Raw genomic sequence first — 27,048 nt, 5'->3', positions numbered from 1 at the left:
CCTCCGCCTCTGTGCAAGGAGGAGCAGGAGGAGCACTGCCAGAGCCCTGCAAAATGACCTCCAGCAGGCCACAAATGTGCATGTGTCTGCTCAAACGGTCAGAAACAGACTCCATGAGGTTGGTATGAGGGCCTGACGTCCACAGGTGGGGGTTGTGCTTACAGCCCAACACCGTGCAGGACGTTTGGCATTTGCCAGAGAACACCAAGATTGGCAAATTCGCCACTGGCGGCCTGTGCTCTTCACAGATGAAAGCAGGTTCACACTGAGCACATAACAGACGTGACAGAGTCTGGAGACATCGTGGATAACGTTCTGCTGCCTGCAACATCCTCCAGCATGACCGGTTTGGCGGTGGGTCAGTCATGGTGTGGGGTGGCATTTCTTTGGGGAGGCCGCACAGCCCTCCATGTGCTCGCCAGAGGTAGCCTGACTGCCATTAGATACCGAGATGAGATCCTCAGACCCCTTGTGAGACCATATGCTGGTGCGGTTGGCCCTGGGTTCCTCCTAATGCAAGACAATGCTAGACCTCATGTGGCTGGAGTGTGTCAGCAGTTCCTACAAGAGGAAGGCATTGATGCTATGTACTGGCCCACCCGTTCCCCAGACCTGAATCCAATTGAGCACATCTGGGACATCATGTCTCGCTCCATCCACCAACGCCACGTTGCACCACAGACTGTCCAGGAGTTAGCGGATGCTTTAGTCCAGGTCTGGGAGGAGATTCCTCATGAGACCATCCGCCACCTCATCAGGAGCATGCCCAGGCGTTGTAGGGAGGTCATACAGGCACGTGGAGGCCACACACACTACTGAGCCTCATTTTGACTTGTTTTAAGGACATTACATCAAAGTTGGATCAGCCTGTAGTGTGGTTTTCCACTTTAATTTTGAGTGTGACTCCAAATCCAGACCGCCATGGGTTGATAAATTTGATTTCCATTGATAATTTGTGTGATTTTGTTGTCAGCACATTCAACTATGTAAAGAAAAAAGTATTTAACAAGAATATTTCATTCATTCAGATCTAGGATGTGTTATTTTAGTGTTCCCTTTATTTTTTTGAGCAGTGTATAAACTCCAGTCATACTTTATCAAAAGCCTTTTCAAAATCAGCTATGAAAACCAGGCCTGGTGTCCCCGATATTTCATACTATTCTATCGTTTCCAGTACTTGTCTTATATTATCTCCATTGTATCGCCCATGTAAAAAACCTGTCTGATTAGGATTAATAATATCTGAGAATACTTCTTAAATACTATGCGCCAAGCATTTCGCTAGGATTTTTGCATCACAACACTGAAGTGTAAGAGGTCTCCAATTTTTTATATACACCACTTGAGTCCTGTTTCAGTAATAATGATATCAGACCTTCTTGTTGCGCATCTGATAATCTACTATTTATATAGTAGTGGTTAAAACATGCTAATAATGGTCCTTTGAGTATATCAAATAAGTTTTGTATACTTCCACTGGTATGCCATCCAGCCCTGGAGTTTTCCCATCCTCAAAAGCCCCAATTGCCTCAAGCAATTCCTCTGTAATTTGGCCTTCACATGAGTCTTTCTGTATGTATGTATGTATGTTAATTTTACATTATCATTAGGGAAAAAATCCATACAATTAGCTTCAGTTAGTGGAGATGGAGGAGACAAACAAAAACATATTCTTAAAGTACTTCCGCTTTCAAAATATCATTTGGTAAATCAAGCGTGACTCCATTTGTAACAAGTTTGAATACATTTTATTTGGTAACATTTCTATATTGAAGATTGAAAAAGAATTTGGTACATTTTTCCCCATATTCCATCCAGTTCGCTTTATTTTTACAATATATTACACGGAGGAACTTATTCAAGAAATATCCTATTTCTTTTTGTTTTTCCTCTAACTTGTTCTGTGCCTCTATGGTACCATTTTTATTGCTTTCTAATTGTACTGTTAGTCCTTCAGTTTCCTTTGTTAATATGGACTCTTGATCTAAATTGCTTTTGTTATATAGAGGAGTAGTGAATTGCATGGCCTCTAAAGGCACACTTAAGTGTCCCATACAATATGGGGATCTGTTGTACCTATGTTATGTCTGGAAAAAGTCAGTTGTAAATTATTCTGTTTAGTCCTAAACAATTTATCATCGAGTAGGCTTTGATTACATTTCCAATATCCTCGCCCACGTGGAAATTCTGTAAGAGTCATATATATGCTAATTATGTGATGATCCGACCGCATTCTGTCCCCTATCAACACTTTTTAAACTTTTGGTGCCAGAGAGAATGGCATAAGAAAGTAGTCAAGACGACTAGCTTGATTAAGCCTCCGCCATGTATATCTCACTAGGTCAGGGTATTTAAGTCTCCATATATCCACTAATTCCAATATATCCATGACATGCATGGATTCCCTTAAGTGCCTGAGGGTGATAGTTTGTAGTGTGATTTCCTTTCCGGTCCATAGAGGTATTTAAAACCGTATTAAAATCTCCCACCATATTTAAAGAGTCTAGTGTTGCTTGTAGAGTTAATAAATTATATATATTTTCAAAGAAGCTTGGATCATTATTCGGACCGTATAGGTTAATAAGCCATATCTGTTTATTGTCCAATAACATATTTAAAATAATCCATCTACCTTGAGGATCTATTTGGACAATTTGCACATTTAGATCAAAAGTATTGTTAATTAAAATCATCACCCCGTTTGAATTTCTTTGCCCATGGGAGAAATATATATTTCACCCCCCCGGTTCTTTTTCCACAAAACGTAATCTAAAATTGTTGAATGGGTTTCCTGTAAACAATAGAGATTATATTCCTTCTCTTTTAGCCAGGTAAATACTGATCGTCTTTTCTTATTATCTGCTAGGCCATTAGAATTGTAACTGGCTATACTTATTTCAACACTTACCATAATGAGACAACTTTCAATTATTTTTATCAAAATCTATGTTTGTAAACGTACCATTAAAAAGTAACATGATGATTGAGTGTCTATGTAGCTGTAACATGATATTTGCATTGCTACTAAGTAAACCTCCAATTGGTCCCTACTATTCTACCCACTAAAAGCCCTCCTCATCCCGAGTTGGGTTGTCATCCCAATGCCTGGCAGACCACCCTCGACCCCCTGTACCCCATAGTCCTGAACCGACTGGGATCCATCCTTTGAAAAGAACAGTGCCATTTACCAAATTGAAGTAGATCAACTGCCAAATGCATTTCCATCGCCCTCACCTCGATGTGTATTATATATAGCTGTGGATCATCCTCTATTGTCCCTAACATCTTTTACTCCTTCCCAACAGTTGTGGAATACACACATACACACACTCAACCCTTTCCTCCCACACAACCATAAGCTCACATTCTCAACAAATGCACCATCCCAGAGCCCACCTCAAGAAAGGTCTCGATTTACAAATGCACTTGATTTTACAAATGCACGAGAAGGCCTGCAAGACCGCGCAAAAAAATGGGCAGAAATTGAGATTTTATTAACCATTGTCACATCCTAGATGATGGAGGTCAAATGTACACCGTTTCCCTGAAACACCCACAATACGGTCCCCCGTATTGACCATATTCCCAAGCATCTCCATGCAGTCAGACTTCGATTTTGTAATAATATACCCCTCTCTGAATGTATGAGTGTGACCCCCCCCCCCCCCCCATGGGATACTGCAGCTAGTGTTGCCAGCACTGCCACATTCATATTTTACCTGTAACCCCCACCCACCCAACCCCAAGAAATTGACAAATGCAAATAAACAGTGATTTTTTTTCTTCTTTTAAAGATAGGTGTTGATCAGAGGCATACAAGAGAATCATTACATTACATTCATAGGAGCTCACAGATCTAGAAAATTGACAAATAACCGCCAACCAGAACCTCATCTTGAAAGACTAATACAAGGCTCCAAATAACAATGCCAAACGACCCAATAGTCGTAGTGTCTTTCAGGGTTATTTCCTCTGGTCAGGTTTCTCATAAGCCGTTTTGATTTAAGCTACTAGCTTGGGTGCTTTTGAGGTGTGCAACATTCCACGAAAAAAGTTCAAATCTACCTTGAGAAAAGCATTAGGGGTTAGAGGGGAGAAGGGAAAACATTGTAGAGGGCTTACACATCCTCCTCCATGGAGGTGGAAAGTGGTAGAGGGTATTTGTCTCACCACATCCATATGGGCCCATCTGCAAATTTCCTCCCCCTTTCTCCTCTACCTTCACACTCTCCCCTTCCTTGCAGCTGAAGTACTTGTCAAATATACCAAATGGGACAAACTCAGAGTGGCTCTCAGTCCAAGGCATCAGATTATAACCACTGTTAATTTCCTTCCACTCTCCCTCCCTGTGCGGTGGACACAGGCTCAGCCCAGTGGTGGTTGGGCAGCCACGGTGCGGTACAGCAGCAGTCCTTTCATGCCTGATACGGAGAGTGACGTGTGAGTTTGACAGATGCAGGGGATTACAACGCCAGACAAGACAAGGATGTGTGCTCAGTGTTGGAGAGCTGAGGCTGGGGTCATTGTGCAGTGCTCCATTGCATAAGGAACATTTTTCTTCCATGAGTCATTCTATTTGGTTAGTTCTCTAATCTAACTAAACGAGGAACAGAAGGGGAGAGTGAGAGAACTCATTGGTGACAACAGCATGTGTCGAGGTGACCTCACAAGAGAACATGACTGACCTCTGTATCTGAAACATTGAAACGGACATACCTGTCAAATTAATATACTGGATAAGGTTAACCTTTCATTCCCAAAATCTGGTTGAAGGGCTTACTGTGATTACTGCCTCCAGAGGCCACAGGAAGTCAGGAGGACTCCCCCAGAAAGTTGGGTAGGTCATTGTGGGTCTCAAAACTCTTCCAATCCCTGAACAGCAGTCTTAATTTATCAATGTAATGGACCCTCTTTTGGACGGGTAGCTGTTGCTCAAATTGACCCTCATTTTTCATACTAGTTCTCCGGTGAGTAGTGATGTTGTTGGTCTTCACAGAAAGATAGCGGGTCGTACTGTATGCAGCACACACATCCTCCCCTCCTCCAGTCACCTGACAGCTTTAATCCATTGGATTAATCCACATCAGTGCAGCTGTGTGGCAGTTGACAGCTATCACTGAGAAAAACTCAGATAATCTCAATCATGTCCACCATCCATTAAATAATAACCATGGCAGTAACACACTTAACGATGATGTCCACAGAGACAGTGGGTGGGTGGATGGCAGTTGCCTATGTGTCAGACAACTCTTGCCCTGCATGAACTCCTGACTCAGGGCAAAGTTCATTCACCATCTCAAGTCAATATCCTTGTGGAAATGTACAAATGAAAAATGTGTTGAAAATGCATTGACTGTATTGCTGTGTTGCAATGTAATCAAAACATATTTTCACCCAGTCAAAACTCAAAGCAAGCTGGTTTGAAAAGCAGTTTGCAGGTTTGTTGCAAGTTACATAGAAAATATGTTAAAATGACAAGCCGTGTGAAATTCTCAGTAGTCATTACCTATCAATGTGACTTTGCAGAATTATTTAGGTCATTACATCCCATAATCTCTCACAGCAGGCAGTCATTGGGAACAAGCAAGAGGACAATCAACAAGGTCATTTATTTGTCATTGTGTTTTATATACACTCCTCAAAAAAAATAAAGGGAACACTAAAATAACACATCCTCGATCTGAATGAATTAAATATTCTTATTAAATACTTTTCTCTTTACATAGTTGAATGTGCTGACAACAAAATCACAAAAAATGATCAATGGAAATCAAATGTATCAACCCATGGCGGTCTGGATTTGGAGTCACACTCAAAATTAAAGTGGAAAACCACACTACAGGCTGATCCAACTTTGATGTAATGTCCTTAAAACAAGTCAAAATGAGGCTCAGTAGTATGTGGCCTCCACGTGCCTGTATGACCTCCCTACAACGCCTGGGCATGCTCCTGATGAGGTGGCGGATGGTCTCCTGAGGGATCTCCTCCCAGACCTGGACTAAAGCATCCGCTAACTCCTGGACAGTCTGTGGTGCAACGTGGCGTTGGTGGATGGAGCGAGACATGATGTCCCAGATGTGCTCAATTGGATTCAGGTCTGGGGAACGGGCGGGCCAGTCTATAGCATCAATGCCGTCCTCTTGCAGGAACTGCTGACACACTCCAGCCACATGAGGTCTAGCATGGTCTTGCATTAGGAGGAACCCAGGGCCAACCGCACCAGCATATGGTCTCACAAGGGGTCTGAGGATCTCATCTCGGTACCTAATGGCAGTCAGGCTACCTCTGGCGAGAACATGCAGGCCTGTGCGGTTCCCCAAAGAAATGCCACCCCACACCATGACTGACCGACCGCCAAACCGGTCATGCTGGAGGATGTTGCAGGCAGCAGAACGTTCTCCACGGCGTCTCCAGAATGTCACGTCTGTCACATGTGCTCAGTGTGAACATGCTTTCATCTGTGAAGGGCAAAGGGCACCAGTGGCCAATGCCAATCTTGGTGTTCTCTGGCAAATGCCAAACGTCCTGCACGGTGTTGGGCTGTAAGCACAACCCCCACCTGTGGACCTCGGGCCCTCATACCAACCTCATGGAGTCTGTTTCTGACCGTTTTAGCAGACACATGCACATTTGTAGCCTGCTGGAGGTCATTTTGCAGGGCTCTGGCAGTGCCTCTCCTGCTCCTCCTTGCACAAAGGTGGAGGTAGCGGTCCTGCTGCTGGGTTGTTGCCCTCCTACGGCCTCCTCCACATCTCCTGATGTACTGGCCTGTCTCCTGGTAGCACCTTCATGCTCTGGAAACTACGCTGACAGACACAAACCTTCTTTCCACAGCTCGCATTGATGTTCCATCCTGGATGAGCTGCACTACCTGAGCCACTTGTGTGGGTTGTAGAATCCGTCTCATGCTACCACTAGAGTGAATGCACCGCCAGCATTCAAAAGTGACCAAAACATCAGCCAGGAAGCATAGGAACTGAGAAGTGGTCTGTGGTCTCCACCTGCAGAACCACTCCTTTATTGGGAGGGTCTTGCTAATTGCCTATAATCTCCACCTGTTGTCTATTCCATTTGCACAACAGCATATGTGAAATGTATTGTCAATCAGTGTTGCTTCCTAAGTGGACAGTTTGATTTCACAGAAGTGTGATTGACTTGGAGTTACATTGTGTTGTTTAAGTGTTCCCTTTATTTTTTGAGCAGTGTATAACCTACAGTTGTTTACCAGCCTGTCCTGCTCCATTCAACGTAGGACAGAGCCAATGTAATACATAAAACATGTTAAATAAAATAAATGTATTGATAGAGCAAGTCTTTTTTCGGCAACAGGCATTCTGTGTTTTTAAACCCTGGTAGTGGACTACATTTGAAATGTACAGTCATTCAGTAATTGATAAATTTACAAATCTAACTAGACACCAGTGTGGGTTGAGGGAAGCAATCACTACTCTTCAAATACTTGATCATCTGAAGCACACAGGCCTCGGAGCTGCATTTGTTAGAGGAAACACATTGACAGAGGTCCCGGGGTGTAATGTTGTGTTTTCAGGAGTCAAAATCTTCACATTTATTTCTTCAGACAGCAGACAATGTAATAGCATACTGCAAAACCTCTGTTTGGTGTAAAATAAATCCCAGCTATCATCAAATGCATGCTCTAGGGACATGACAAAGTCTAGCAACTATCTTTGATGTATTCAAAAGAGCAGCAGCAGCACTTAAATTCCAGCTGGCTGAGTTCTGAATGAGAGGCCATGCTCAAGTCTCCAAGGTATTGAAAGGAGGCCTTTGCTGTTTTTACAGAATCTGTTTTCAGTGTCTATACCTGCTAGACCTTGACTTTGTCCATATCTATGGTTGACATGGGCACCTCCTCCTGGACAGCCACAGTCCCACTGGTCTGGCAGCAGTTGTGCTGGTGTTCCTTCCAGTCCTGCAATAAGAATAAGGCAGACGAAAGGAGTGAGACAAGTGGTCAGTGGTGGGTGAGTTGAGGGGGCGATTCAATCTCGACACAATTTCAGGAAGTAATGTTTTTCCCTCATTTTGCCTGTTTTTGGTTCCTAAGAGTAGGCTGTTTGATTGAATCACACCCCCACCACTGACGAGGGATCAGTAGTGGGGAGGGTGGTGGGCTGTGATCCAATACACAGACTTGATGACATGTTCATGGGTCCTAAGAGACCTTTTATGCCCTGCAGAACGAAATGAAGCCGAGCTGACACGACCCCTGACAACTTAGTTCAGTGACACGGTCTGTAGAGGGTTAAGTCTCACCTTTCTCTGACAGAAGGTGGAACAGTAGTTGACCTTGTGGCATCCCGTGCATTGGCTCATGGCCTCCCGTCCACAGTTCACGCACATTTGCTGTGGGAGAGAAAGTCACAGAATGGAATGGAATTACAATCTAAAAAAGGGATAGAATTGATTTGAAAATGAACTGGAAATCAGATAACGCAGGTCATACTTAGCATGATAGAAGACTTTGCTTCTCCAGGGGAACCAAGAGGCACAAAATGTCACCGCTGGCTTTTTTGTTGATATGATACCAGGGTTACATTTCCCTTTCCCCCATTCTATCTAACAAATGCTCTTAGGTGGGATAAGTCATGTAGCTTCAAGGTTGTTTGTTTCTCTCGTATCTATATTGTTTGTGTGTGTGAAGTAGCAGGCATGATATTTCAACCAGCTCTGACAGTTTTATCCTCCAAGGGGAGACTTGGATAAAATAGTTATCTTTAATGGACTGAATGGAACACAGCCAAGAGAAAAAGAAAGAGAGAACGACAGAAAGGGAAAATGAGAGAAAGAGAGTAAGAGGTCTCTCCATGTACCTTGATGATGATCTCTGTAATTTCTGAGCCTCTCTTCCCCTCTGGGTCGTCTGGGTGCTGGAATGATATCTGACTCTGGAAGGGCTGGGTGAGTGTACACTGCAGGAGGGAAGACCGCAAATAGAAGTCAAACTAAAATTCTTTATTTAAATTTTTTATTTTTTTAAACACCGCAAGACACCCAGCATTTCCCCATGGTCATGTTCAATAGGCACAAAACAGAAGAAAATGCTACAGTGCGAAAACGTTTCACTACATTGTGCCATAATGACCATGACCCTGGACTAACCACCAGGGTCTCCTCCAGTCCCCTCACCTCCTTCCTGCTGCCGTGGATCTTGTCCTGGCTGAAGGCATCATGGCCTGCCTGGCAGTGGCAGGCCTGCTTGGCCTGGTCGATCAGTGCCTTGAGCTGCTGCACCGTGCTCAGCAGGCTGTTGGCCGTCTCCTCCAGGTAAAGCCATGTCCTCTGGCTCTCCCTTACCCCAGACACCTCCAGCCCCCCGTTCACCAGCCCCGGGGATGAGGATGGAGACTCCACCTTGGCCTGGGGGGCCATGGCCAGTGCCGGTAGCGCTGTCAACACTGTAGGGAGGGAGGGAGGGGTTAGATTAAACCTTTCCATTCCAAACGTACAATGAGAGTATTCAATAATAATTTCTTAATCATTTGGAGGCAAGGAATGTAGAATATGGATTATGAACCAATATACTCTCAATAAGGGCATTGGTATGCATACAAACAATCAATACATTGTTTGACAGAAAACAAATATATGCATTTAAATGTGTATTTATTGATAATAGCGATTGATAAGAATGTTAGGCCCGTCCAATTAATATGTAAGCCAGATAAATAAAAGAAATCAGGGCAAAAACTACCTTCTGAAATCATGTCAACCCCAACAATAGCTGCCCTTCCTCAAACCTTGATCGCCCCCACACCTAGTAACTCCTGACATGACTCCTTATTTTATGCTTCCAAAATAAGACTGGAAAAGGGGGAAAACGTGGGTGGAACGAGGGAGAAAATTAGGCCAGATAAGCCTGCGTGCCCCACCCATTGTCCAAGCATCATGGAGGAGGAGAGATACGTCTGTGGCAGTGGCGGTCAGTGTCTTTTAAGATGAGGACAAAAAAAATATTCATGAGCATGTCCTTATTTCTATTACAGCATATTGGATGACTGTCATTCATATTCCATTCACCCAGTTCAATGTAACAGCGACAGGTTTAGACTACTTCATGATACTCAAATTTTCCCTATACTCATCATGAGGTTGCTACAACCTAGCATATGAATGAACATTTACAACGTAGGTGCAGACAGGTCGAGAGACAAGTACAACAGTTGCAAAGTTTCTATTGGCTAAATTAAAGTACATTTATCCCTGTTTTGTTCCCTTTGCTTCAGTTTAAGAAAAGTTTTTCAACAGAATTGGCAGAATGAATACACCCCTGTTCACACTTAAACACAGTTCACTTTCATAGCAGCCATGTTGTATTCCTTCTCGCGTCTATGCACTTTCCTCCTCTCACCTCTTCCCTTCGCTTTTGGACTTAAGTGCACAACACATCAGCTGTATGTGACCAGGCGAAAAAACCTTTCCAAAAAAACCGCTAACAGCCTACATCGTTCTCACCATATTAGCTAAAGTAACATCATAGTTAGCATAGCTAATAGAACTAACGCTGTGCCACTCGGGGCTCCCAAGTGCTTTAGGTAACACTACAGACACCCTGGTTTGAATCCAGGCTGTATCACATTCGGCCGTGATTGGGATTCCCATAGGTCGGCGGCGCACAATTGGCCCAGCGTCATCCGGGTTTGGTCGGTGTAGGCCGTCAATGTAAATAAGAATTTGTTCTTAACTGACTTACCTAGTTAAATAAAGGATACATTTTTTAAAAACATGTTAGTAAACCCAATAGAATCAAGCAGTAAGGTTACAGTGTACAGTCAGTAAGAGTTACACCGGCGGGCCCCGGTGGCAATACATTTGTAAAACCAAAAGCTTACCTTGACTGTTCCAGTGTTGTGTTGGAAAAATATAGCCAGCTAGCTAACATAGCATCCCTCTCTTTGAGCAGGGTGTTTCAGTAGGCTAAACTAGCTAGCTGCATCTAGCTAAGTGACCCTGAAAAAAATACTCTCTTTCATTTTGGATTAAATTAATCTGTTAAAAACTTAAACTATTGTCTCTCTCTCTTTGAGTCAACTACTGACCACATTTTATGCACCGCAGTGCTATTTAGCTGTAGCTTATGCTTTTAGTACTAGATTAATTATCTGATCCTGTGATTGGGTGGACAAAATGTCAGTTCATGCTGCAAGAGCTCTGATAGGTTGGAGGACGTCCTCCAGAAGTTGTCATAATTACTATGGAAGGTGGCGAGAACCATGAGCCTCCTAGGTTTTGAATTTAAGTCAATGTACCCAGAGGAGAATGGAAGCTAGATGTCCTCCGGCTACACCATGTGCTACCCTACAGAGTTCTTTTGAGGCAACTGTAGACCTTCTTTGCAAAATAACAAGTATTTGGTGACACGTGAATATATTTAGTTTAGTTTTACCTAAAAAGGTTAACTTTAATGTTTTACCATTTTTTATTTTTTATGAAATTCACTGAGGAGGATAGCCCTCTCCTTCCTCCTCTGAGGAGCCTCCACTGGTCTGTGGCTGTGGCTCAGGGAAAGGTTTAATAATCATAGGGTTCCACCAAGCAGCACACCGTTGGAGAGATAAATCACTAGTGGGCTTTCATCTTCCTCCAACTGTACCAGAGAGCACAGCAGAACAGACAAAGAGCAACAACAGTCTAAACAAAGAAGCCCCATCTATTCCGGTGGGAGAGAGGGAGATGGAAGGACAGAGAGCGACAAGCGTCATCACATACATCACAGGAGCCCTAACACACACACACACACAGCATGAGATGAGGCTCAAGACACACACAAACACGCACCCTGCATGCAGTCATACGCTCCCCATCCAACCTGAAAGAGCTCAAGAGGATCTGCAGAGAAGAATAAGAGAAACTCCTTAAATACAGGTGTGCGAAGCTTGTAGCGTCATACCCAAGAAGACTCAAGGCTGTAATCCCTGTCAAAGGTGCTTCAACAAAGTACTGAGTAAAGTCTGAATACTTTTGTAAGTGATTTTTTATTTTATTTATACATTTGCAACATTTCTAAAACCCTGTTGTTGCTTTGTCATTTTGGAGAATTGTGTGTAGATTGATGAGGGGGAAAAACGATTTAATCTATTTTACAATAAGGCTGTAAATAATAAGGCTGTAAAATGTGGAAAAAGTCAAGGGGTCCGAATTCTTTCCGAATGCATTTTGTGTGTCACTATGCAGTGTAGTCTCCCAGGCCCTGCCGCTGAAAAACATCCCCACCGCATGATGCTGCCACCACCATGCTTCACCGTAGGAATAGTGCCAGGTTTCCTCCAGATGTGACGCTTGGCATTCAGGCCAAATAGTTCAATCTTGGTTTCATCAGACTCAATCTTGTTTGTCATGGTCTGAGAGTCTTTCAACTCCAAGCAGGCAGTCATGTGCCTTTTACTGAGGAGGGCTTCCATTTGGCCACTCCACAATAAAGGCCTGATTGGTGGAGTGCTGCAGAGATGGCTGACCTTCTAGAGCTCTGTCAGAGTGACCATCAGGTTCTAGGTCACCTCCCTAACCAAGGCCATTCTCCTCAGATTGCTCAATTTGGCCGGGTGACCAGCTATAGGAAGAGTCTTGGTGGTTCCAAACTACTTCCATTCAAGAACAACTGTGTTCTTGGAGATCTTCAACGCTGCAGACATGTTTTGGTACCCTTCCCCAGATCTGTGCCTCGACACAATCCTGTCTCTGAGAACTACAGACAATTGCTTCAACCTCATGGCTTGGTTTTTGCTCTGACATGCACTGTCAACTGTTGGACCTTATATAGACAGGTGTGTGCCTTTCCAAATTATGTCCAATCAATTGAATTTATCACAGGTGGACTCAAAGTTGTAGAAAAATCTCAAGGATGATCAATGGAAACAGGATGCACCGGAGCTCAATTTCGAGTCTTATAGCAAAGGGTCTGAATTCATCTGTAAATAAGTTATTTATGTTTTATATTTGTAATACATTTACAAAAAATTTAATCTGTAAATAAGGGATCCGTTTAATAAACGTGCAAACATTTCTAAAAAACTTTTCGCTTTGTCTTTATGAGGTATTGTGTGTTGATTGATGAGGAAAACATTTAATTTAAACCATTTTAGAATAAGGCTGTAATGTAACAAAATGTGGAAAAAGTCAAGGGGTCTGAATACTTGCCGAATGCACTCTATATACAATGCATTGGGTGGAAAAGAGGACATTCATTTGAGCAAGGAAATATAACAAACAATGACCAGTCCCATCATATCACATCACCAGGTGATGCAAGCTTGTGATTGTTCATTCAAAACAAGGTTTTCCCCCTTCAAACAGCTAACATCTTCCACCTAATCAAACAATGTGTGTGTGTGTGTGTGTGTCAGTGGAGGCTCCTCAGAGGAGGAAGGGGAGGACCATCCTCCTCAGTGAATTTCATTTATTTTTCAAAGCCAAACATTTAAAAAGTTATAATTTTTAGATAAAACTATACTAAATATATTCACTTCAACAAATAATTCAAACAAATTGTTTAGCCATGAAGGTCTACAGTAGACTCAGCAGCACTCTGTAGAGTAGCACCATGGTGTTGCTGGAGGACAGCTAACTTCCGTTCTCCTCCGAGTACATTGACTTCACTATAAAGCCTAGGAGGCTCCGTTTTCAACCCTTTCCATAGACTTACACAGTAATTATGACTGCTTCCAGAGGACATCCTCCAATCTATCAGAGCTCTTGCAGCATGAACTGACATGTACCTAGTACTGAAAGCATATGCTACAGCTAACAAATTAATTTCTTCAAAAATGAAGGTGGAGAAAGAGAGATATTTCAGAATTGTTTCTCTTCTCACTTATCTAGCAAATGCAGCTATCTAGTTTAGCCTACTCAAACACCTGGCTCAAACAGAGGGATGCTATGTTAGCTAGCTGGCTATGATTATCAAAACACTGGAACTCTTTCAAGTCAAGGTAAGCTTTTGGTTTTACTAAATTATTGCCACCGGAGCCGCAGGTGTATCTGTTAAACTGCTTACTGACTGTACTGCATGATTGTAACAGGTTTACTAACGTGTTAGTTCTATTAGCTATGTTGACTATGATGTTACTTTAGCTAATATGGTGACAACGATGTAGGCTGTGTGTAGCAGTTATGATATGAAAGTATGGATTGGAAAGATTTTTTGGCCTGGTCACAAAAAGCTGATGTGTTGTGCAGGAAAAGGTGAGAGGAGGAGAGCGTGAAGATGCGAGAAGGAATACAACGAGCTGTTTGTATGTTTCTATAGAAGTGAACTGCTTGTATATGATTAGGGGTGTATTCATTCCGCCAACTCTGTTGAAAAACTTTTCTTAAGCGGAAGCAAACAGAACAAAACGGGTATAAACATACCTGAATTTGTTCAATAGAAACGCTTGCAACTGTTGGACTAATGATTACACCCTAGATCAGCTAGATGCAGGCAAGAGTGTGCAAGGCGATATTGAATGTGTCACTGTCACCTCAAATGTTTATCTTGACCTGTGTGCACCAACTGTGTAAACTTTCATTTATAGGCAGTAGCAACCTCATGATGAGTATTGGGAAAATTTAAGTAGCCTTAAACTGTCACATTGAACTGGGTGAATGGAAAATGAATGACAGTAATCCAATATGCTGTAATAGAAATAAGACCTTGCTCATATTACATGTTTTTTTAAATATACATATATATACACAAATAAATAAATAGACGTCATCTTAAAAGGCACCGACCGTCACTGGTGTGTGTAGACATGCATGCGGGTGTGTGTGTACGCTTGAGTAAAAGAGATCTGCAGGGAGTACATCAATGCACTTGCACACAGCACGGCTACAGACAAAAGGCTATATTTGCAAACAGACTGATTGTATGCAGTTTCCAGAGCACTGAGACAATCACTCCGGCTGTGTTGATGGACGGCCTGTTTGTGTTGGGGCATCGTAATACAGAATTATTTAAGGATGCTGAGAGAAAGAAAGCGAGAGAGAGAGAGAGAGAGCGCAAACAAGAGAGCGAGATAAAAATAGCAAAGTGAACTATAAAAAGTTGGGGATGAGACGAGATAAATATATGGAAGAGAAAGAAAGTGAAGGAAACAGAGAGAGAAATATGTGGGAGTCAAAGAAAAAGATACAGAATGAGAGCAAAGAGAAAGCGAGACAGAGAGAGAGTGAGGGGAAGAGAAGGAGAGAGAAAGTGTGAGAGGAAGAGGAGAGAGAAAGTGAGAGATAGCGAGTGTGCGAGAATTCAAGAGCTAAAGAGAAAAAGAGAGGGACGGCTAGAGAGAGACTCCTGAGAAGAGTGACACCTGTGATCTCCACCTGTAAAGCCTTGATTAGAGGATCAATGTCCTGGAGGTGCACAACGCCCCATAACATCCACTACAGAGGGAATAAAAGTCAAAAACACTCTCCTAGGATAGGAGAGAAATAATTCCCTGAATAAACTTAGTTCCTCATTGTTCACTTGAATAGACAGACGCATCAGGGGTTGAGAAGAGGACTATAGAACAGACAGTACAGTGCAATCCTAACTAGTTGGCCATGTAAAGAGGGGGGCAATGAAAATAGTCTGGGTAGCCATTTGACTGGATGTTCAGGAGTCTTATGGCTGGGGGGGGTAAAAGCGGTTTAGAAGCCTTTTGGAACTACACTTGGCGCTCCGGTACTGCTTGCCGTGCGGTAGCTGAGAGAACATTCTATGACTAGGGTGGCTGGAGTCTTTGACAATTTTCTGGGCCTTCCTCTGACACCGCCTGGTATAGAGGTCCTGGATGGCAGGACCTGGTCCGTTCGCACTACCCTCTGTAGTGCCTTGCGGTCGGAAGTCGAGCAGTTGCCATACCAGGCAGCGATGCAACATGCTCTCGTGGTGCAGCTGTAGAACCTTCTGAGGATCTGAGGACCCATGCCAAATATTTTCAGTCTCCTGAGGGGGAATAGGTTTTGTCGTACCCTCTTCACGACTGCCTTGGTGTGCTTGGACCATGTTAGTTTATTGGTGATGTGGACACCAAGGAACTTGAAGCTCTCAACCTGATGATGGTGTTGATTTGAGCCATAACCAGCCTTTTCAAGCACTTCATGGCTACAGACGTGAGTTCTACGGGTCGGTAGTCATTTAGGCAGGTTACCTTAGTGTTCTTGGGCACAGGCACTATGGTGGTCTGCTTGAAACATAGTTGGTATTACAGTCTTGGACAGGGAAAGGTTGAAAATGTCAGTGAAGACACTTGCCAGTTGGTCAGCACATGCTCGCAGTACACGTCCTGGAAGTCCGCCTGGCCCTGCGGCCTTGTGAATGTTGACCTGTTTTTAAGGTCTTACTCACATCGACTGCAGAGGGCGTGATCACACAGCTTGTGCTCTCATGCATGTTTCAGTGTTATTTGCCTCGAAGCGAGCATAGAAGTAGTTTAGCTCGTCTGGTAGGCTCGTGTCACTGGGCAGCTCTCGGCTGTGCTTCCCTTCCTAGTCTGTAATAGTTTTCAAGCCCTGCCACATCCAACGAGCCGGTGTAGAACGATTCGATCTTAGACCTGTATTGACGGTTTGCCTGTTTGATGGATCGCCGGAGGTCATAGCGGGATTTCTTATAAGCTTCCGAATTAGAGTCGCGCTCTTTGAAAGTGGCAGCTCTAGCCTTTAGCTCAGTGTGGATGTTGCCTGCAATCCATGGCTTCTGGTTGTACGGTCACTGTGGGGACGACGTCATTGATGCGCTTTTTGATGAAGCCAATGACTGATATGGTGTACTCCAATGCCATTGGAGGAATCCCAGAACATATTCCACCCTGTGCTAGCAAAACAGTCCTGTAGCTTAGCATCTGACCACTTTTTTATTGATCTCATCACTGGTGCTTCCTGTTTTAATTTTTGCTTGTAAGCAGGAATCAGGAGGATATAATTATGGTCAGATTTGCCAAATGGAGGGTGAGGAGAGATTTGTATGCTTCTCTGTGTGTGTAGTAAAGGTGGTCCAGAGTTGTTTCCCCTCTGGTTGCACATTTAACATATTGATAGAAATTTGATCAATCGGATTTAAGTTTCCCTGCATTAAAGTCCCCGGCTACTAGGAGCGCAGCCTCTGGGTGAGGGTTTTCTTGTTTGCTTATGGGGGAATACAGCTCATTCAATGCTGTCTTAGTGCCAGCCTCTGACTGTGGTGGTATGTAAACGGCTATGAAAAATACAGATCAAAACTCTAGGTAGACAGTGTGGTCTACAGCGTATCATGAGATACTGTACCATAGGCGAGCAATAGCTCAAGACTTCCTTAGATATCGTGCACCAGATGTTATTTACAAAAATACATAGTCCGCAGCCCCTTGTCTTACCAGACGCCGCTGTTCTATCCTGCCGGTACAGCGTATAACCAGCCTGCTGTATGTTGATAGTGTCATCGTTCAGCCACGACTCCATGAAGCATAAGATATTACAGTTTTGAATGTCCTGTTGGTAGTTTAATCTTCCACGTAGGTATTTATTCTCCAAAGACTGCACGTTTGCTAGCAGAATGTAAGGAAGTGGAGGTTTATTCAATCGCCTATGAATTATCATAAGGCAGCCCGCCCTCTGGCCCCTTTTTTGTCTCCTCCTCACACAAATCCCAGGGATCTGGGCCTGTTCCCGAGAGAGAAGAAAATCATTTGTGTCGGGCTAGTAGTTGTTTAATAACCGGGGGGAGAACAAACACTAAATCCCAGAAACATCCTGGTGCACTATCAACTATTGGTGCACTATCAACCACCAACTATGGTGAGGGGCTACCTTTCTCTTCACTAGGCGGCTCCTAAAATAACCAGGCATCCATCAGGCATCCATCAGCCGAGAGAGAGAGAGATGGGAACAGAGAGAGAGAGAGATGGGAACAGAGAGAGAGAGAGAGAGAGAGAGCGATGGGAACAGAGAGAGAGCGATGGGAACAGAGAGAGAGAGAGAGTGTGTGTGTGTGTGTGAGCCTATGTAGAGAGAAAGGGGATCATGACAGTACGTCAGAGCAGCACTCTAAATTAGGATGGGGCATCGGTCGGAGGCAGATTCTGCTGACAACCGTCATCCTCGGGCGACCAGGATCTGAACGATGCAGGGAGGAAGAAAGGCTTCTGGAGGACGCATGAGCAGGTAGGAGATGGAGGAGAGTGTTAAGAAACTGGGACTACAACTCAAGGTTAAAACAAAGTACTTTTAAATATCTTTCCATACAAGTCTCCTCCCCTTCTGGCCAATGATCTCATTCTGAAAGTACCACATAGGGGGTAGCGGTATGACCTACTGTATAAGTTCACTACCAAAAGAAGGAACAAAGTACAGGAGAGATGTTAGAGAGACTTGGGACATGGACTCAACACCGCACAGCAGGATCACCATCACAAATCTATACAATAATATCAAAACAGAGAAACGTCATCCACCTCCATCTTTTGAGACGTCTGCGTTCACAACCACATCTTCCACCATCCTCAAAGAGCAGCGTGTCATTTAGTGGCTGCCAGGCAGCCATCAAGGACATAACAGCATTACCATTCAACGCTTCGCATTAGTCGCTTTACAAGAGGGCTCTCTGCCATCCTGAAGAACCACCACTGACACAGAGTTCACTAAATAACTAGAGAAGTTCATTACTGGCCAGGAAAGTGAATTACTGGCTAGCCAACCAACCCACGCTAGTCAGGTCCGTGCTCTGCTCTGCCCGCCAACCAGATGGCTAATTAAGCCCAGAGATCGTCATTAACCTTAACATTAGCAGCAGTCACACAGAGGATGTGGCTCACACCATTACGGCTGGCTGAGTACTCTGTTGGATACCTGTCTTGCTCACAGGGAGGGAGGATGAGTGCGTGGGTCAGTCCCTCTTCTTAATGTAGAGTGACTGAGCAGCAAACGCCAGCCATTCTGCACAAAATGGTTTAAAATCCAGTATAGACCACAGAGAGCAAACTGCAGTTCTTTAAGAGAGGAAAGAACAGTGCAAGCCTGAAAGACACAAAGGGATGCAAATAAATAGGAGAATATCAATGGGGGAGAGGAAATAAGGGGGAGGTTAAAATGGTAATTGTGGCCATTTTTCACACGGGGAGCGGAGCGCGTCGGTCAGACGGGTATCCCTGACAGAGACGCTTAGTTAATATGGAGGCGTCCCCCGGGAGCTCGTTAGCTAGACAGAGGAACGGAACGCACGTCGCTCACACTCAAACCAATCAGGACACATACATGGCCCGGGCATCCCTGGGTTCTGATAGGATGATTAATAGGGGGTGTATACAGACTGCTGTCTGCCGGGCACAGACAGGCAGCCAGAGCGCAGTCTAGTAGAGATTCCACCACTCACTACCAACCACAGGTCACATGACCCTGTCCCCCCTCACTGTCTGTCAGACACACAGAGCAGAGGACTCAAGGACCACAGCTTTCTTAGGGCAATATGTTAAATGTCACACTGGAAACCAGGTTAATACATCTATAGAGTCCACTTTGCTTGTGGAAATAGCTAGCTATGCATTTTGGATCCAGCTGTTAATTCAAAACCACTTTGTTTAATCCGAGGGACTCTGTGATATATCCTCTCAACTGAAGACCTTTGAGAATTCAAATCAAATCTTATTTGTCACATACACATGGTTAGCAGATGTTAATGCGAGTGTAGCGAAATGCTTGTGCTTCTAGTTCCGACAATGCAGTGATAACCAACAAGTAATCTAACTAACAATTCCAAAACTACTGTCTTATACACAGTGTAAGGGGATAAAGAATATGTACATAAGGATATATGAATGAGTGATGGTACAGGGCAGCATACAGTAGATGGTATTGAGTACAGTATATACATATGAGATGAGTATGTAGACAAAGTAAACAAAGTGGCATAGTTAAAGTGGCTAGTGATACATGTATTACATAAGGATGCAGTCGATGATGTAGAGTACAGGATATACGTATGCATATGAGATGAATAATGTAGGGTAAGTAACATTATATAAGGTAGCATTGTTTAAAGTGGCTAGTGATATATTTACATCATTTCCCATCAATTCCCATTATTAAAGTGTCTGGAGTTGGGTCAGTGTCAATGTCAGTGTGTTGGCAGCAGCCACTCAATGTTAGTGGTGGCTGTTTAACAGTCTGATGGCCTTGAGATAGAAGCTGTTTTTCAGTCTCTCGGTCCCAGCTTTGATGCACCTGTACTGACCTCGCCTTCTGGATGATAGCGGGGTGAACAGGCAGTGGCTCGGGTGGTTGATGTCCTTGATGATCTTTATGGCCTTCCTGTAACATCGGGTGGTGTAGGTGTCCTGGAGGGCAGGTAGTTTGCCCCGGTGATGCGTTGTGCAGACCTCACTACCCTCTGGAGAGCCTTACGGTTGAGGGCAGAGCAGTTGCCGTACCAGGCGGTGATACAGCCCGCCAGGATGCTCTCGATTGTGCATCTGTAGAAGTTTGTGAGTGCTTTTGGTGACAAGCCGAATTTCTTCAGCCTCCTGAGGTTGAAGAGGCGCTGCTGCGCCTTCTTCACGACGCTGTCTGTGTGAGTGGACCAATTCAGTTTGTCTGTGATGTGTATGCCGAGGAACTTAAAACTTGCTACCCTCTCCACTACTGTTCCATCGATGTGGATAGGGGGGTGTTCCCTCTGCTGTTTCCTGAAGTCCACAATCATCTCCTTAGTTTTGTTGACGTTGAGTGTGAGGTTATTTTCCTGACACCACACTCCGAGGGCCCTCACCTCCTCCCTGTAGGCCGTCTCGTCGTTGTTGGTAATCAAGCCTACCACTGTTGTGTTGTCCGCAAACTTGATGATTAAGTTGGAGGCGTGCGTGGCCACGCAGTCGTGGGTGAACAGGGAGTACAGGAGAGGGCTCAGAACGCACCCTTGTGGGGCCCCCGTGTTGAGGATCAGCGGGGAGGAGATGTTGTTGCCTACCCTCACCACCTGGGGGCGGCCCGTCAGGAAGTCCAGTACCCAGGGTCTCGAGCTTGATGACGAGCTTGGAGGGTACTATGGTGTTGAATGCCGAGCTGTAGTCGATGAACAGCATTCTCACATAGGTATTCCTCTTGTCCAGATGGGTTAGGGCAGTGTGCAGTGTGGTTGAGATTGCATCGTCTGTGGACCTATTTGGGCGGTAAGCAAATTGGAGTGGGTCTAGGGTGTCAGGGAGGGTGGAGGTGATATGGTCCTTGACTAGTCTCTCAAAGCACTTCATGATGACGGAAGTGAGTGCTACGGGGCGGTAGTCGTTTAGCTCAGTTACCTTAGCTTTCTTGGGAACAGGAACAATGGTGGCCCTCTTGAAGCATGTGGGAACAGCAGACTGGTATAGGGATTGATTGAATATGTCCGTAAACACACCGGCCAGCTGGTCTGCGCATGCTCTGAGGGCGCGGCTGGGGATGCCGTCTGGGCCTGCAGCCTTGTGAGGGTTAACACGTTTAAATGTCTTACTCACCTCGGCTGCAGTGAAGGAGAGACCGCATGTTTTCGTTGCAGGCCGTGTCAGTGGCACTGTATTGTCCTCAAAGCGGGCAATAAAGTTATTTAGTCTGCCTGGGAGCAAGACATCCTGGTCCGTGACTGGGCTGGGTTTCTTCTTGTAGTCCGTGATTGACTGTAGACCCTGCCACATGCCTCTTGTGTCTGAGCCGTTGAATTGAGATTCTACTTTGTCTCTGTACTGACGCTTAGCTTGTTTGATAGCCTTGCGGAGGGAATAGCTGCACTGTTTGTATTCGGTCATGTTACCAGACACCTTGCCCTGATTAAAAGCAGTGGTTCGCGCTTTCAGTTTCACGCGAATGCTGCCATCAATCCACGGTTTCTGGTTAGGGAATGTTTTTATCGTTGCTATGGGAACGACATCTTCAACGCACGTTCTAATGAACTCGCACACCGAATCAGCGTATTCGTCAATATTGTTATCTGACGCCTTGTCGAAACATGTCCCAGTCCACGTGATGGAAGCAGTCTTGGAGTGTGGAGTCAGCTTGGTCGGACCAGCGTTGGACAGACCTCAGCATGGGAGCCTCTTATTTAAGTTTCTGTCTGTAGGCAGGGATCAACAAAATGGAGTCGTGGTCAGCTTTTCCGAAAGGGGGGCGGGGCAGGGCCTTATATGCGTCGCAGAAGTTAGAGTAACAATGATCCAAGGTTTTACCACCCCTGGTTGCGCAATCGATATGCTGATAAAATTTAGGGAGTCTTGTTTTCAGATTAGCTTTGTTAAAATCCCCAGCTACAATGAATGCAGCCTCCGGATAAATGGTTTCCAGTTTGCAAAGAGTTAAATAAAGTTTGTTCAGAGCTATCGATGTGTCTGCTTGGGGGGGATATATACGGCTGTGATTATAATCGAAGAGAATTCTCTTGGTAGATAATGCGGTCTACATTTGATTGTGAGGAATTCTAAATCAGGTGAACAGAAGGATTTGAGTTCCTGTATGTTTCCTTCATCACACCATGTCTCGTTAGTCATGAGGCATACGCCCCCGCCACTCTTCTTACCAGAAAGATGTTTGTTTCTGTCGGCGCGATGCGTGGAGAAACCCGTTGGCTGCACCGCCCCGGATAGCGTCTCTCCAGTGAGCCATGTTTCCGTGAAGCAGAGAACGTTACAGTCTCTGATGTCCCTCTGGAATGCTACCCTTGCTCGGATTTCATCAACCTTGTTGTCAAGAGACTGGACATTGGCAAGAAGAATGCTTGGGAGTGGTGCACGATGTGCCCGTGTCCGGAGTCTGACCAGAAGACCGCTACGTTTCCCTCTTTTACGAAGTCGTTTTTTGGGGTCGCTGCCTGGAATCAATTCCGTTGACCTGTTTGTAAGGCAGAACACAGGATCCGTGTCGCGGAAAACATATTCTTGGTCGTACTGATGGTGAGTTGACGCTGATCTTTTATTCAGTAGTTCTTCTCGACTGTATGTAATGAAACCTAAGATGACCTGGGGTACTAATGTAAGAAATAACACGTAAAAAAACTGCATAGTTTCCTAGGAACGCGAAGCGAGGCGGCCATCTCTGTCGGCGCCGGATGCCTGACTATGGTTGAGGGCTAACCTACTGTAGCTACCTTCTGTGTGATGGTGGTGTGGTAACCTACTGTAGGTGCCTTCTGTGTGATGGTGGTGTGGTAACCTACTGTAGCTACCTTCTGTGTGATGGTGGTGTGGTAACCTACTGTAGGTACCTTCTGTGTGATGGTGTTGTGGTAACCTACTGTAGGTACCTTCTGTGTGATGGTGGTGTGGTAACCTACTGTAGCTACCTTCTGTGTGATGGTGGTGTGGTAACCTACTGTAGCTACCTTCTGTGTGATGGTGGTGTGGTAACCTACTGTAGCTACCTTCTGTGTGATGGTGGTGTGGTAACCTACTGTAGCTACCTTCTGTGTGATGGTGGTGTGGTAACCTACTGTAGCTACCTTCTGTGTGATGGTGGTGTGGTAACCTACTGTAGCTACCTTCTGTGTGATGGTGGTGTGGTAACCTACTGTAGGTACCTTCTGTGTGATGGTGGTGTGGTAACCTACTGTAAGTACCTTCTGTGTGATGGTGGTGTGGTAACCTACTGTAGCTACCTTCTGTGTGATGGTGGTGTGGTAACCTACTGTAGCTACCTTCTGTGTGATGGTGGTGTGGTAACCTACTGTAAGTACCTTCTGTGTGATGGTGGTGTGGTAACCTACTGTAGCTACCTTCTGTGTGATGGTGGTGTGGTAACCTACTGTAAGTACCTTCTGTGTGATGGTGGTGTGGTAACCTACTGTAGGTGCCTTCTGTGTGATGGTGGTGTGGTAACCTACTGTAGGTACCTTCTGTGCTGGTGAAGACCTCGCCATGTGCCGTGCCCTCAGAGAGAAGGGCTGTGGCGTCCCCGGGAGACGTCCGGTCGAAGGTCAGGGTCCCTGACGTGGTGATCTGGCCTGACGGAGACACTGTGACTGGAGTGGAGAAAGAAGACAAAGACAACGCATTGATTGATTTCAGAATAAAAACATTTGAGTGCTTTATATTGTCCCCAACTACAGGGTCAGTGGGACTTGGGAACAACTTTTTATAAGACAAGATACATTGTGTCATGTCATACATAGATACTTTTTTTTTTTTTTTTAACTTTATTTAACTAGGCAAGTCAGTTAAGAACAAATTCTTATTTACAATTACGGACAGGGGACAGTGGGTTAACTGCCTTGTTCAGAGGCAGAACGGCAGTTTTTTTTTTACCTTGTCAGCTCTGGGATTCGATCTAGCAACCTTTCGGTTACTAGTCCAACGCTTTAACCACTAGGCTATACGGCCAATAGAGCTGTGAATCATCTAAAATAAAAACTGGTCTCAGAACATTGACAGCCAAAAACAATGCAGTGTCATAAAGATATGGTCCAATATGCAGGAGATCTAAAACAAATGTGAAAACTATTATATTGGTAATAAAACAATTCAAAAGACTTCGAGTCTGTTTTGGTAGAGAGCAGGATAGAAATCAATTGCCTCAACACAGCAACTGAAGATAAACAAAAGGAAACAGACTCACTATTACAATGGTAAGTGATAAGATAAGAAAATATGGAGCTGGATTGAGGCACAAACAAGCTTTATTTCCCCTGGGACAATGTTGCTCTCAATGGCTATGTTACAGATACAGTTATCCTGTGTGTGTGTGTGTGTGTATCCTGTGTGTTTCTTTTCTCTCCTTCTCCCCTCACAGGTGAAAATCATCACTCCCCAATCAGTCAACAATCAATCATCAATCAGAAGACACACCTCCTCCTATTTCCTACCCTATCACAGTTCCTTCCCCATGGTTTAAAAACCCCATCATTTGTTTGCTCTGGAGCAATCTCTAGCTCAATCTCTAGCTCAATCTCTCTGTAAATGCCATGTCTGTAGGTCTCTGTGTTTCACTCTCGCTTTGTGTCTTAACCTCTCTTTTGTTTAAAGCACCTCCATAGCACTTTGTCATCACCTGTGAGTATTGTTTTGGTTATGGTGTTTTTGTTTGTTGCTGGTGGGAAAAGGGGGAAACCAAGACAAGTCGCCCATGGGCATACACTACCCGTAGGTGAACTTTGTTAAATACACTAGTTAGAACTGGGCGGACCACCCACTGTATTTTTGGTTAGTTAGTTAGCTGTTGTAAAAGTAGGCTAGTCTAGCTTAGGGGTGTTTTTGAATACTTATTGTTTCTTTCCTTGGGTCCAGCTCAGCCCCTTTTCCTGCTCCCCCCATTACCGTGTGTTTATAAATAAACCTGGAGTTTGACGGTAGATTTCTGTTGTCGTGGTTATTTCGTTCACACTTTAATTTGTCACAATAATAATTTGCATGAGTTATGTTACGGGTCTCATTACCATCCCCCCTAGACTGTCGGGCCAAAAGGGACTCGTAACAGGCTAGCTCAGTAGTAGTCCAACTTGTTCAGCGGGGACACCAGTTTTTCACGAGACCTCATTTTTGCACCAGAAATTCTGGAAACCCCAAATCTAAAGTCTGTACATTTTCATGTCAACAAATAACATTCCATTCATTGCATTTTAACCAATAAATGCACATACTCAATAGAAATCTATTTTCTAAATGATCTTTCTCAAAAACATTTGTATATTGTCTTATAAAATCTGCACTCTCAATTCCCCCAAAACGGTGCCAACAGCTACCCCGTGGTCCCATTTTGACAAGGTAATCACAGATGATGACCGAGCAGGATTTACTTTGTCTTCTGTCCTGTGCTTTGACTCGTCTGTAACATATTTAAAGACTTCCCTCTGAATGACGGGACCCATGTATGTCATTCAAGAGGTTAAGGGGAGGACGTCAGAACGTCTGTCTGTGGTATCTGAAGAGTATGTGAGATTAAAGTTGTATTAGTCATCTTCTTCTTCTGTCCTAGTAGACTCATTTAGCTGTGTGTGTGTGTAACTCACATGTTGCCCCCGGTGCCAGTGTGATGTTCTTGGGCGGTGGGAGGGGGAGGTCCTTCTTCTCTGGAGTGGTCGGCTGCTCGTTCTCCTTCTTGCGTCTCTTGTAAGGAACAAACAGTCTGACCGGGCCAGTCTGGACCAGAAGGAAAGGGGAGAATCACAGACAACAGGGGAGACCAGAGTCTGAAGCATCCGTTTACAACTTCCACTCACCACCAAGTCTGGTGGCGGAGATGAGAGAGAGTCTAGTGGCGGAGATGAGAGAGAGTCTAGTGGCGGAGATGAGAGAGAGTCTAGTGGCGGAGATGAGAGAGAGTCTAGTGGCGGAGATGAGAGAGAGTCTAGTGGCGGAGATGAGAGAGAGTCTAGTGGCGGAGATGAGAGAGAGTCTAGTGGCGGTGATGAGAGAGAGTCTAGTGGCGGTGATGAGAGAGAGTCTAGTGGCGGTGATGAGAGAGAGTCTAGTGGCGGAGATGAGAGAGAGTCTAGTGGCGGAGATGAGAGAGAGTCTAGTGGCGGAGATGAGAGAGAGTCTAGTGGCGGAGATGAGAGAGAGTCTAGTGGCGGAGATGAGAGAGAGTCTAGTGGCGGTGATGAGAGAGAGTCTAGTGGCTGTGATGAGAGAGAGTCTAGTGGCGGTGATGAGAGAGAGTCTAGTGGCGGAAAGTAGGAGAAGATGGAGCCAGATGAAACCTTGCCTACATTCTGCTAATTTTCTCATCGATTAAACATTCAATCGCAATACAGTTTTCTGTTACCAAAATTAGAATCTTTTACAAACAGAGTGCACTAACTTTTATAGATTTCGCCCTTTGCAAAGGTTTCAAGAAATTGCGTAGTTTAGGAGTGCAAGGGCGAATTGAGTTATAGAGTACCACAGTATGTGGTCATAATATCCATAAAACCTAGCGGTCAAACAAGGAAAGGGTTCCAATCGTTTTACAACAATTACATTTATCCCATAGGGGATTTTAGATACATGATGAGCTGGATGAGACTCCCGAATCGAGGCAAAGGTAAAAATCTCTGGATTAACCATCTAATGTTAGCTAAATGTAGTAATGAATACATTTAAATAAATGTACAATTCTGTGAACTGTCTTATGCAACTTTTAAATTGACACAATACCTGT

The 27,048-nt window shown here is 44.5% G+C and overlaps 1 protein-coding gene across 1 annotated transcript in view; it reads right to left on the bottom strand.

Moving 5' to 3' along the window:
• Positions 1–5,590: 5,590 nt before the first annotated feature.
• Positions 5,591–27,048, bottom strand: part of LOC115144800 (deformed epidermal autoregulatory factor 1 homolog) — a 36,704-nt gene continuing 15,246 nt past the window's right edge. Inside the window, 6 exon segments of the mRNA XM_029685870.2 lie at positions 5,591–7,933; positions 8,278–8,367; positions 8,835–8,933; positions 9,151–9,419; positions 23,798–23,935; positions 25,919–26,048. Coding sequence (XP_029541730.2) covers positions 7,829–7,933; positions 8,278–8,367; positions 8,835–8,933; positions 9,151–9,419; positions 23,798–23,935; positions 25,919–26,048 — 831 coding nt within the window. The 3' untranslated portion in view covers positions 5,591–7,828.

Source organism: Oncorhynchus nerka, linkage group LG17, assembly GCF_034236695.1.
Source record: "Oncorhynchus nerka isolate Pitt River linkage group LG17, Oner_Uvic_2.0, whole genome shotgun sequence".
In the NCBI taxonomy this organism is placed as follows: domain Eukaryota; kingdom Metazoa; phylum Chordata; class Actinopteri; order Salmoniformes; family Salmonidae; genus Oncorhynchus; species Oncorhynchus nerka.
Note: the sequence above shows the minus strand (reverse complement) of the source record. Positions and strands in the feature narration are given on the sequence as shown.